At 41.0% G+C, this 12,980-nt stretch overlaps 1 protein-coding gene across 4 annotated transcripts; it reads left to right on the plus strand.

Moving 5' to 3' along the window:
• The first annotated feature begins 727 nt into the window (after window positions 1-727).
• Window positions 728-10,620, plus strand: LOC119722122. Of its 4 annotated transcripts, XM_038192157.1 has the most exons (5): window positions 3,862-3,951; window positions 4,896-4,940; window positions 5,598-5,741; window positions 6,486-7,646; window positions 8,067-10,620. In XM_038192157.1, exons 3-5 carry the CDS (start codon window positions 5,648-5,650, stop codon window positions 9,467-9,469), a joined length of 2,658 nt encoding a protein of 885 aa, XP_038048085.1. In that variant the 5' UTR covers window positions 3,862-3,951; window positions 4,896-4,940; window positions 5,598-5,647; the 3' UTR covers window positions 9,470-10,620. The 4 variants fall into 4 exon arrangements, with proteins under 4 accessions (XP_038048086.1, XP_038048083.1, XP_038048085.1 ...); XM_038192158.1 differs by lacking the exons at window positions 3,862-3,951; window positions 4,896-4,940 and adding an exon at window positions 728-880; XM_038192155.1 differs by lacking the exon at window positions 4,896-4,940 and having other exon boundaries at window positions 3,014-3,951.
• The last annotated feature ends 2,360 nt before the right edge of the window (window positions 10,621-12,980 follow it).

Consider the following 12,980-nt stretch of genomic DNA (forward strand, 5'->3'; position numbering starts at 1 on the left):
GACATTTGGTTTTTGTTGGGTTTTTTTTTTACTCAACTGTACTTGTCTGAGCAATATGGTACCGTCAACAATTTCAAGTAAACATGTATTTTATCAAGTTTCAAATAGTTTTCTTCAAATGTTTTTCTTCAAATGTTACTAGATTAGTTTGGTAGAAAAACTTTAAACGCTGCATGTTATTCATTATGGAAAGGGCCAGGAATGCGTATCTTACATTATTGTAAAAACTAAACTAATTTTTGTATACTGGACTTTTCATCTATTTGGAGCCTGTCAAAATGTAAAATATATTCCTATTTCAACACAGGTTTTTCGAGTAGGCCTATACATTTCATTTACATTCAGATCTTCAAAATAGAACGCTGTGTAAATCGTGTGTACTCTAATGAACGTCATAGCGAAGTAAAACTTCGCACTTGAAGTAAAACTCCAACAAAAACAAATTGTTTAAAGTATTTCACGAAAAAAGAAAAACCGATAAAAACTCTCTTTGGTCTCCTTGGAAAAAAATGGGTTAAAATTTTGACAGACAAACGTACAGCAATTGTTCCCCGAACATCAATCAGATTGACAAACTCCAGAGATCCTGAACGGCGTCAAGACATCCTCCCAACGAGATGGATCCTAGACAAACAAAGAATTAAGACAGGTTACTTTTATCGTGAAAAGAAACATCATCTAAAAGTAATGAAAGAAATATCAACTCAATTTCCACAACAGAAAGTTTCTGCACATGAAGTTGGCATTTCTTGCTTGATGGACAACGAACGTCCTCCCTTTGCAAGTTCTGCAACACACTCTGAGTTTTCCTGGCTGAATCGAGTGACATGGGGACTTGCAGTACTAGATCTGGGGCCTCAACTTCCCAGCTGAAACACTGGTAAGAAACGTGGAAGTGCTGTTAAATAATACAGCATGAAGCGCATTCAATCCTCTGAAGTCAAACACAAGTCCTCACAAGTCAATCACAAGTCCTCACAAGTCAATCACAAGTCCTCACAAGTCAATTACAAGTCTTCACAAGCCAATTGCAAGTCCATCACAAGTCCTAACAAGCACTCTAAAGTCCATCACAATTCCATCACGTTAAGTCCATCACAAGTTCTCACAAGTCGACCGGCCTCATACGTCCCCACAAGTCCTCACAAGTCAATCACAAGTCCTCACAAGTCAATCACAAGTCCTCACAAGTCAATTACAAGTCTTCACAAGCCAATTGCAAGTCCATCACAAGTCCTAACAAGCACTCTAAAGTCCATCACAATTCCATCACGTTAAGTCCATCACAAGTTCTCACAAGTCGACCGGCCTCATACGTCCCCACAAGTCCTCACAAGTCTTTCACAAGTCTATCACGAGTCCATCACAAGTCCACCACAAGTCAATTCTAAGTCAAAAACAAGTCCATCACAACTCTGTCACAAGTCTATCACAAGTCAATCACAATTAAGTCTGTTACAATTCAATCACAAGTCCATCACAAGTCCATCACAAGTCAATAAAAAGTCCATCACAAGTCCTCACTAGTCAAACACAAGTCCACCACAAGTCATTCAGTCTCTGAGACACGTTTTCGGGACGATATTTGTGGGAGCTGATGACTGATTGTCGTTTTTTGGCCAGATGGACGAAGATTTCTAGATAAAGGAACGTGTTTTTGAACAGAACTACGTCTAAGTATCCTAACTTTGGAAATTTCTGTCCTGGATGAGAAGATTATCTCGATCAAAATCTGTAGCAAAGTCGTTACATCACTTTTCAGCGTTTAGGGGAGCATCGCCCATCTGGCCGTACTACAGAGCTTGTGATATACAACTTGTGATAGTATGTACGGCCAGAGGCAGTCGGGCTACCCAGAATGGGGCTCACATTCCTACCCCATGGTACATTCACAGGTCTACATTTCAATTTTTTGTTTTTCATGTTTTCATCGTTCCGTCTGTTCATTGTCATAAGCTAACTTTACCATGATTACAAGTAGGCCTAGTGACCAGTGGTGACCAAAATGTCAGAAAGCAACATGCTACCTGTCTCAATTCATCATCTAATTGTTTTCCACAGAATATAACTTCGATATCAGATGGTTTCAATCCATCATCGCTATGGCAACGAGCAACGACGGTCCATGCAGCTTATAAGCTACTTCGGAGTTGCAAAAATGTACTACTGCGTGTGCGCACATCAAATTCAACGATTTAGTGTCGGAAAATAAACAAAGCAGATAAATGCACACAAGTCTATGGGGGACGTGGTAATCGAATCCACATTTTGCACTTTTGTTCTAGCATGGTGCTATAGCTCCATGGTTCTAGTAAAAAAGAAGATGGAAATTTTTGTCATTCGCACAAAAGTTGGAGCATACAAAACATCTTAAACCATGGTGCCGTTGAAAACAATCAACACTTTGCATCCTACATGTACTTCAGAACAAGAACTTTTCTTTGATTTCGTTGGTACCCTGCTATGATTTTGCACGCGCGTGGCGAACTATTCGGGCCCCGACCCTAATCGTTGTCATTCGTGAGAAACTCACATCACATGACTGAAGATCAAAGTCCCTGAAGAACACCCCGCCACGGAAGCCGCCATTTCGAAAGAGCGCCACCACGTGTTTGAAAGAGCCCTACGCTCCACTTTTAACAACATTTCCTTATTTTAAGGAAATTTTAACGCCCTAAGGAAACTTCTAAGGAAATGAAAAATTTAAGGAACTTTTTCAATGAACTCCAAAGTCTAAAGAACATTTCAAAGAAAGTTCGAAAATTAAGGAAAAAGTAAAAAAAAAATCATTAAAAAGATAATAAATTTGTGTCGAAACGAAAACTTAGGCCACTATCGGGGCCTACAAAGAGAGTCGAGCGCGAGGGTACGGTACGGACCGTGCATGTATGCATCATTGCTAAATACACAAATAAATACCATGCGTCAAAATTGCCAACGTTCAACTTTCATCGTGCCAAATCAACCTTCTTCTATCTCCCTTTTAAGTTTTTTTATTCCAAGCAGTGTGAACTTGACCTTTTTTCTCATATTTTATTCAGTTAATACTTAGATAGGTTGCTGATGTACATGTAAGTCCTAGTCTACTTCGTACGTTGTCGTTAGAGCCTAGAATTGTAGTGTTTACCACATGGCTGCCACTCTGTAGCCTATTTTGGATCGAAAGGGTTACAAAGTCTACATATTCGGCATTTCGGAAGACTTGTTCAAACAATGCAATATGCCTGGCAGTATATAACAACATGTTGTGCAAGAATTGAAAACAACTACCAGTTAAAAACAGAAGAAGAATATTAGCTCCTGGATCTGGTGCGAACTGGAGCAAACCGGTTTCTTTCACATGTGACTCGCAATATCTGGGAGCAAAGTACGGACTGACGCAGCATAACCCTGTATAATGACATCCTATCCAAACACAAGTAGTATAATTTACAAAAAAAGTTTACAACAACGCCGAGGTTAACCACCGCTTAATTGTTGAATGGAATTAATGTAAACAGGCGAACTGGTAAAATCTGGATCCGGAACATGTCGTCATCAACAGAAACACAGCTCTGAAATAGTGACTTGCAAAAGAACTTGGCCCATACTGCTTTTGTACTCCCATACGAATGGATGTAAATCTTTCTTAAATACGATATCAAACAAAACGTAAACATATTTGATATTGTAACTTCGATTTTGTCCAACGTTCTGAACTTGGGAGAAAATCCAGCCGGAAAATGGGTCGCAAAAGGAAAGAAAATGCGGCCATGGAATTGGAGCCAGAGCCGCCAGATTCGGGTTGGGCTTGGGTGGTCCTGTGCAGTGTTTTCGTCACTCAGTTCATGACCGTTGGTTTCCTTGCCTCGGTGTCCGTCTACGTGTACGTGTGGATAGCTTTCTTCAATGGAAGCGCGGCGGAAACCAGTCTGGTTATTTCGCTTTGTTCCTTCATGATGGGAGTATTGAGTAAGTACACGGCATTGTATACAATGCATAAAATCATACTATAAACGTTTATTCTAGAAATGCTCACATTAATTGACCAATGAATGCAACGAGCAAGACAGATTGAATGCAAACTGCTCCTTTTTCTGTATGAGAGGAAAAAAACCCCAAAATCTAAGTAATGTACATACAAGAAGAAAAGAATAAAAAATAGGGAAACAAGTAACAATCGTTTGCAATACAATGATGTTGTGTGTATTGTACGCATTTTGTTTTTGTTTTGAACTTTAAATAATGTCATTTCATCTCACGAATAATTTAATCTTTCTCCTTCGAGCCGACGAGTGTGGAGTGCAAGAACCTGTTGTATAGAGATTTTCTTTCACAAAACATATTCTGTTTATTTTGTATAATTCTACTCTAACGAAAAGAAAGTGTTATACTATTGATTTTTCCCCAATTCTTTTGGCATTTCATTCGGCATTTATTAACGATATCATATTTCCTATTCTATTTAGCCATGCACCTCTATATGCTGGCTTGTTTTTCTATTTGAAAATGAAATAAATGTACCATGATAGAGGATAATATAGACCCCAATGGTCAAGGGAGAGCGTTCCACTGCTTTTTGGACTTCTAAAAGCGAAAATGCATGACAAAATAAACGAAATGCAATAAACGTATTCATTACACACAAAAAACACTCCAAAACTGCAATGTTGCGAAATACCGTGCGGTAGGCATATTATTTTAAAACAATGGCGGCAGTGGTGGAATGTTTTAGAATGGTGAGGCGCAAATTGTACAGCAAAGGGCGCGCAGCTCGAAAGTTTGCAACCAAAACAAATTGCCCATAAATTCCCCTTTCCCAGGGCCCAGGTTCCACCGCCTATGCCCACTGTTTTAATATAAGTGTACCCACGGGAAAAAAAGCATGTACTTGAAAGTTTGTTCTCTTTTTGCAGCGGGAAACACATTTGATTGAACAAGTACATAAAGGAAGCCGGAATGTGAGTTGAAAAGATTGCGAGCGGCCAAGATGTCTGACCTGCCGCCGGGTACCAGTTTTCATTGTGGTCAAAAGGTCACTACTCAGAGAGGACATCAGTCACCTATCAATGATAGGTCGTGTCCGAAACGGGCTTCCAGAGCTACGGCTACGTCTATTGTCAGCTTGTTCCTATAGTAATGTAATGGGCGAAGACCTAGACAATCGCTCTAGCCCCTTTTTTTTTGCTATTTCTTTAGCTCTACTTCATATAAACGAGGGCGCCCTTTGTATTGAAAATATGAAAAGTTTGAACATATCCTCATCTGGATTATATATGTACCTTATTACATTAACTAAAATGAATCTATTTGTTAGTCAACTAACAGTTTATTTCACAGGTTTTATTTTTTGGTCGTTGCATGGATGGGCGGGGTTTTATAGACTTTAGAGGATCTTGTACCCAAGCCGTAGGTTTGCAGATAGTTTACCAAATGTCCTATATCGTGCCCAAACAAGTTAGCCCTTCTGTGGATAGTGTTTCTCGACCTAGTTTGTCAACAAAAAATCTCGTTCTCAGCAACAGTGAGTATACAATGGGGGGAAATCACTTCCATCATTCAGATATATAGCAGCTTCTGAAAATGAAAATTCTAATTTTTTGGTTACCCTTGTTTAGGTCCGATTTCAGGATCGATATGTAAGCGCTTTGGACCCCGTGTGACGGTTATGGCGGGAGGTATGATGACGTTTGTTGGTTTGGTAGTCTCCTCCCAGTCTACTGGTATAATATTCCTTATTATCAGTCTTGGATTTTTCACAGGTGAGGGTCAACAAAGATTATGTCTTTCTCTTTAACTTTCATTTGTCTAGTGCTTTGGCAAATAAGGTTGACGAAAACTTGGACCTGAATTGTAGAACACAAAATACCTTAAATTGACACATGCATTACTAAGGCCAAAAAAAAAAAGTCTCCGGTTTCTGGTATGCGCGCGCGTCGCCGTAGCCATGCGCGTCGGCAAAATGAAAAAGTTTTTTTTTCAATACAAGATGATGTTTCAAAACCGCCAAACTCACTGGTTTGACTGGAATTCTGCTGCTGCACAATTTTAACGTGTTTTTAGGAGGAGTTATGATCGAGAATAAGATTTATGTGGCCTCTCTGAACTCCCATATATTTGCACTAAGTTTAGTCGGGCACCATTTGCAGTCATCAGCCGACATTTGAAGCCATAAAAAAAAAAACAGGTAGAAAAAAAAAAGCCGCGTCGCCGCACCACTTTTGGGGCAAGCTCCATACCAGAAACCGGAGACTTTTTTTTTTTGGCCTAAAGTGGAAACTTCCATTTCTCCGTGGAGAGAGATATCCACAAGTGATGCCTTGTTATTGCTCTTGTTTGCTAGTAACCATCATTTTTGGCAATAAGTCGTAACTTTGCCAACGCCTGTGGGCAAATAAAATGGGCTATGCTTTCGGTTACAGACATTTTGTTGACATTAACTGTAAAAGTGGCTGTACTGGTCATGTCAGATTTGTGATTTGTTTCCTTTTTCCTTTCTCCCATAGCCTTTGGAATGAGCATGAACATCAATGCTGGCTTTACAGCCTTGGGCATGTACTTCAAGAAACGTCTGGCTCTGGCCATGGGCTTGGCAACGGCCGGAACCAGTCTCGGACAACTGGCGCTCCCGCCTCTCTTCCAGTACTTGATTGACCAATACGGATGGAGGGGCTCTCTGATGATAACATCTGCACTGGTGTTTAACGTAGTTGCTGCTGGCGCCCTCATGAGGCCACTGGTACCCAAAAAGCAAAAGAGGTCATCTAAAAAATCCAAAAGGAGCGAACTTGAGGATAAAACCTCTGATGCAACAACCAGCAAGAGCTGCCAATCGACAGAGGTCGGCAGCAACGGCCTGTCGTTTCTCAACCCGTCCATTTTTGGCGGCGAAGATTTCGTCTGCTCCCAAGGTGACACAACTCTGGGAGAAGGCTCAATATTCCAAGGAGAGCCCGACGTTGCCATGACAATCGATGAGGCCGAGGATGAGGACAGGATCGAATATGCCGACTCTGATTCTTGGAGTCTGTCTTCGACCTCGGAAGGAGACATGACCGCCATGAACAACAACGTCTGGGTACCAGTCGCCATAACCACACTGGGGAACTTTCCAAAGGAAAGGGGGAGGAATTCCTTCATTCCCGGACGCAGACCTCGCACTGCATCCATGCTCAGTCAGACCCTGGTCAAAAAATCCTCTGATTTAATCCGTCTTCTGCGCAATCCAAGCTTCCTGGTCTTGATGGCTGTAGGCGTTGCACACGGCTTCGGTTGGGCGTCCACTACCTACCACTTGGTATCAAGAGCTGAATCAATTAACATCGAGCCAGACAACGCTGCATTGCTTCTAACCCTGATGGGCGCCGGTAGTCTCATCGGTAGACTCTCCATAGGATGGATTGTGGACAGGAACTGGATGCGTCCAGAGCTCTACTACACCTTGACCTTCGGTGTCTGTGCATTGGCAACCTTCATAACTCCTCTCATCACGGAGTTCAAGGTGTTGGTGGCCGTGGCGCTGGTACACGGCGCATCTAGCGGTGCTGCGACTGTCGCTGTTATCATGATTCCTCGACTTGTCGTCAAGCCATGGCTGGTCAGTACTTCCATGGCGTATTTCTTCCTTGCCTGGGGCATTGGTGAAATATCTGGAGGAGCTTTAGCCGGTAAGAAACGATTAGTAGAATGTAAGACCAAGGAAGCATAGAAAGTAGAAAAAGTAGTTACATCATTTCACAAATTTGTGGATCGGTAATATGCAAGTGTAAAAATGGTGGTTTGGGATGAAGCAAGGTACACGCAATCAAAATCTAGCAATTTGATTGGTACCATTAAATTACATGTGTCTGAGAGGATTCTAGATCCTCTATGCAGGAATGAGTTTGGTCTGAAAGTCATACATTTAATCGTGATTGTACAATGGCATCTTAATAATCACAACCAACTTTGGCACTTAATTTTGGCAGTTGAACTCTGTTGACAGTACACTCTCGCAATGCGTCTCTTTGAAAACAGATCGCTAAATGTTCCGGTTAGTTTGATGTTTGCGATGCAAAGTAATTTCTTTCTTTTATTTGAAATTCCAGGTTGGTTTTACGATGCGCTCGAAAGCTACGACTATTCCTTCTACGCTGCGGGCTCCGTGATGACAGCTGGCTCCGCACTGATGCTCATCATCTACTTTATCCAGCGAGCTAAACGACGACGTCAAGGGCTTCACACAAAAAGCTTCGGGGAACAAGCAGGAGCGGTCCAGCCCAGTTCAAACCAGTTAGATCCGGAGCAAGCCGGATCGAAGCATGATGACTTGGGAAGGGTCAATCCGGTATTTTTCATGAGGCAGGGGTTTGAGACACGGATAGATCAGTGCGAGGGTGAGATAATGGGTGAGAGTGTGTCAGTGTGTGAGACAGATGTCGATCTGGAGGGGAGTGAATGGAGTCTGAAGGGACAAATGGTAGGGGGATCTTTGGGAGAGGGTTGTAATGATGTTGGAGAATCTCTAGTGAGTGAGAGTGTACCAGTGAGTGAGGTAGATGCCGTTCAGCTGGCAAGCCAATCTTGTCAGAGTAACGCAGCCTGCAATCGGGAGCGGAGTGAATTGAGCCAAACAGGACAAACTGTAGGGGGATCTGTGGGAGAGGGTTGTAATGATGTTGGAGAATCTCTAGGAATTGAAAACCCAATAAATGAGAATGACTCGGATGAGGACCATGCAAATAACACACTGTCATCCCATAGTGACACACATGCAGAAGTGCACGAACAAGAAATAGATGAAAGTGAGACACCGAGCAGTGTTACTGGTCCAAGTCCACAAATTACAGAAAATCTAAGCACAAACGATTCCGATAGTACATCCGAAAGTGATGACGAAGTTGTGTTGGGTTTTGAAAACCCTTGGAATGAAGGTAGATCTTATGTTAGTAGGATCCTAGAGTCACGAACGGTTGAACACGAGTTTTCTTGTGGTGTAGAAAAGAGCGATATTGTGTTGGAAAGCATCAGTGATCAGGAAGATAGTGGCTTTGAAAATCAACTATATTTTGCTGAGACTAGCGAGAGCAAGAGTTGCCCGTACGATCCAGAGTCTGTGAGCAGTGAGTGTTGGGATGGTGTAACAGACAGTACCGGTAAGTATACAGGGAGTGAGATAGGAGTGTCACAGACCACCCATCGGTCCCAAATCACCCAAGACTCCGCGGACAATCAAAACCAAGGGAGGGGTAGTGAAAATTATGATGAAGACGAACATTGCAATGACCAACCTAGCGAGAAGATACAAACAAGTGACCGTGGATTTTTCAATCCCTGTTACATCTCAAGCACTTCAGTCAAGGATGGACGTAGCGGTGAACCAGAGGTTGTGGAGGGTAGTTTGGATGGGCTGGAGGACATGGTCCCCAAAAGTGAACGTGTGGAAAGGGTCGCTAAAGATTCACGTGGTGGGAAGAAGCGGTATATTGTAACTGAAGAGCTGTTCTTGTGAGAAGTTATACTTGGCCATTCTGAGAGTGGATGAGAGTGGATGTGGGGACATAAGAACTTTCTTGTCGAGAATTACATTGCGTTTGTTTTGGGGGTGTAATACCAGTCCTTATTTTATGCTTTATCGAACTTCAAATTCAAATGTCAAAAAAAACAAGCTTTTTTTTCCTTTGATAAGCATTGTGTACATAAAGTTCAAATCATGTTTTTAATAGGAGTTATTTTGACCATTATCCATTATCGTGTGTGTTTGTGTGATGTATATACATTAGGACGATGCGCATATAGCTGGTATACTTACTTCTAACATACTCGAGTGTAATATAATGGACACCAGTGTAGTCAGTCACGCTATCTATATATCTCTTTTATTCACATCAAATGTATTATAAATATCACTTGCCGTGCTCTGTTCTAAATTTGTGTGTGACGCATTGCCAAGCAAATTGAGTATATAATTCAATGCAAAACTAGGGTCTTTATCTATGCGGACTTTAAAATGTAAATAGCGGTTTGGCTGATGTTCAAAGATGTTGATTTTACCAACAGACGGTGCAGTATTCAAAGTTGTATTATCAAATATACTTGAGCAGTATGGTACGGTCAAACAATTTTGAGTAACGTGTATTTTATCAGGTTTCAAAACGTTTTCCACAACCAGATACTAGATTAGTTTGGTAGATAGAGGTGCTTAAAACGCTGCATGTTATTCATTATGGAAAGGTCAAGGAGTACGTGTATGTAATACAATTGTAAAAATTAAGCTTATTTCTGTATACTGAACTTTTCATGCATTTTGGAACCTGTCAAAATGTAAAATATATTCAGTATTCTAGCATAGGTTTTTTGAGTAGGCCTATACATTATATTTCATTTAGAGCTTCAAAAGCGAACGCTGTGTAAATCGTGTGTACTCTATTTTCTGTCAACACTTAAGTTTATTTATAGTCTAGTTTATCATCGATTGTGTAATAATTAACGTCATTGCGGCAGTTCTATAATTTATTAGATCATATCATAATAATCATCTTTTTCGTACCACCGTACGTAGCTTATCTTATGTTAATAATTATTGTCGTGCTCAGCTGGTTATTCTATGCATGCTTTCTTGCAGCATTCGTGTCATATATTGCTCAAACCGCCATTTTTGAAATAAACATTCCGATTTACTGACATGAAGAATCAGTGAAAAGGATTATTTATCGAAGTTGCAAAGTCCAAAGCAGCCATTAGATACAGCATGGAGCTATTAGGCTAAGTGTTGTGATATGAAAAAAGAGCGCCCTCTAGCGTGGAATGAGGTGCAGCCCCCCCCCCCGGCCCCCCTTCGGCAACTGGCTGGCCTGTTGGCCCCCTAAAAATTTAGGTCAATTTTGTTGGGCATCTGACCTTGGTGCCCTTTCCTCCCCCCACCCCAATAAAATGCTGGTGCCCCGCCCCCAAACTGAAAAAAAATCCTGGCTAGGCTTTACGCTACTATATAAAAACAAACAAAACCCAGATGTAAATGTAAATGTAAATTATTAAAAATCTAATAAATATTTTCAACGCCAAAGTATCCTTTTTCGAATGATACCTTGATATTAGTGTGTCTGGGCCCAAGGATGACTGAGCAATCGTTGTTATTCTGTCAAGGGTCAAAACCTGTACTGGGCCAAATTTAATTAATACCTGGCTAAGATTGCTGGCTGGTTTGTTATGCAAAGGTTGAAATGGACTAGACTTCGTGCAGAGCTTTGTGTGAAAAGAGGTGGTGGTCCCATTGAAGGCATTAGGCCATGAGGTGTCTTCTGTCATTGAATTAAGCCGTTCCACGTGCACATGCTACCCTTTTGCACAAACTTGGCCCAGTGCAGGTTTTGACCCTTGACATAATTAATAGCAACGAATGCTCAGTCATCCGTGGCCACAGACACACAATCAAGGTATCATTGGAAAGAGGACACATTGGCATTTCACATGATTATTATTTTATTAGAAAATATTTATTAGATATTTTATAATTTACATTTACATTTGGGTTTCCTTTTTTTCCCTTCTTTTTAATACACCCTGTACTTCTGAGGATTGGAGAGCTAGTAACGTTTCCAGATCTTGACGCTAGGTGGCGCTAGACTGTGCATTATAGACCTTAAGGATGAACCCTTGAATTAAAATCCCCATAGACACGAGTGCTAAATGCCCATACCAAATTCTTTTTAAAATACTCAGAACTCTCACAGGTATTTAAGCTGCACAGAAAAATGATGTCAACATGTCATCTTTCATTTTCTTTTCATTTCTTGGTGGGTTGACCATTGACTTTTCGAGAAATTCTCACCCAAAGAACACGACCGCCATTTTCCCCAACGCGGGAAGGTAGCCATCTCGAAAAAACGATCCCTCCACAACATGGCAAAATAGCGCCACTTTCGAGCCCAATTGCATCCAAAATGCCCGGAAATGGAAGCCCCAAGTCCGGGCCAAAGGTTCATCGTCATATCTTTTCAATTCCCCAATTTTATGGCTCTCAGAACTCTCTAATATGAAATATTTTGAGGGTATAACTTTTGTTCATGAGCTCAGCGGATGAATTTAGGCCTATTTACATGTGTGCATTAAGGGTTCAGGCGAGCAAATAGACTTCCAGGGATTATTAAAAATACTCAAAACTCTCTGAGGTATTTTAGACACAAATCGAATATAAAATTTTGCCATCATCTTTTATTTTCCGTTCAATTTTTGGCGGTTATCTGATGATTTTTGGGAGAAAAATTCCATCCACAGATGATCATCCCTAAAAGCAGACCTGAATCCCATCGCCATTTTGAAAACGGACCCCCATGCTCCATTGCAAAATAGCACCAGTTTAGGGCATGATTTCATCAACATTTCACACTAAAGTCGAGCTCGCAGTCCTCTGCACAGCTTCCATCCTTCCTTTTTTTTTTTTTTTTTTTTACAAATACTTAAGTTCACGGCCCTCAAAATACTCCAATACCGGAGAATTTGAGGGCATGTAAAACGTGATTTGGCCGGCGTATAGGCAATTTCGGGCCTATTTTACTGGTCCCCAATAAGGAACCAGTTTCCTCCAACAATACTGTTTGACGAGGATACAAAGCCTTATTGTAAGCCAGGATATCCCAAGACATTTTAAATTTTAAAAATCCCAAACTTCAGATCCCATCGTGAGATCGCGAACTTTACCTGACTCATGCAGCCACCAACAGGGGCGTTTTTCATGTAGAAATATCGAGAAGTAAAACGCAAACTGGTAGCCACTGCTTCCAAACTAAACATATCTTACATTTCATTGTCAATTGTGAAGTTGTCTAGCTTAGAGGGCGCTCTCGAACAGTTATTAATTTTACCCTCTGTAGGTAGTCTTTATTATTTAGAAATCGACATGTTAACTTTCATATATTATGTTACTTCATTTCATCAAGAGCCTCGTTCTAAGATTTTGAAGGTTAAATAAGAAGTTACATGGATGACCCTATTGTGTGGTATTCAGCCAAAAATGAATTTAT

This window comes from Patiria miniata, unplaced genomic scaffold (genome assembly GCF_015706575.1).
Source record: "Patiria miniata isolate m_02_andy unplaced genomic scaffold, ASM1570657v1 HiC_scaffold_14, whole genome shotgun sequence".
In the NCBI taxonomy this organism is placed as follows: Eukaryota; Metazoa; Echinodermata; class Asteroidea; order Valvatida; family Asterinidae; genus Patiria; species Patiria miniata.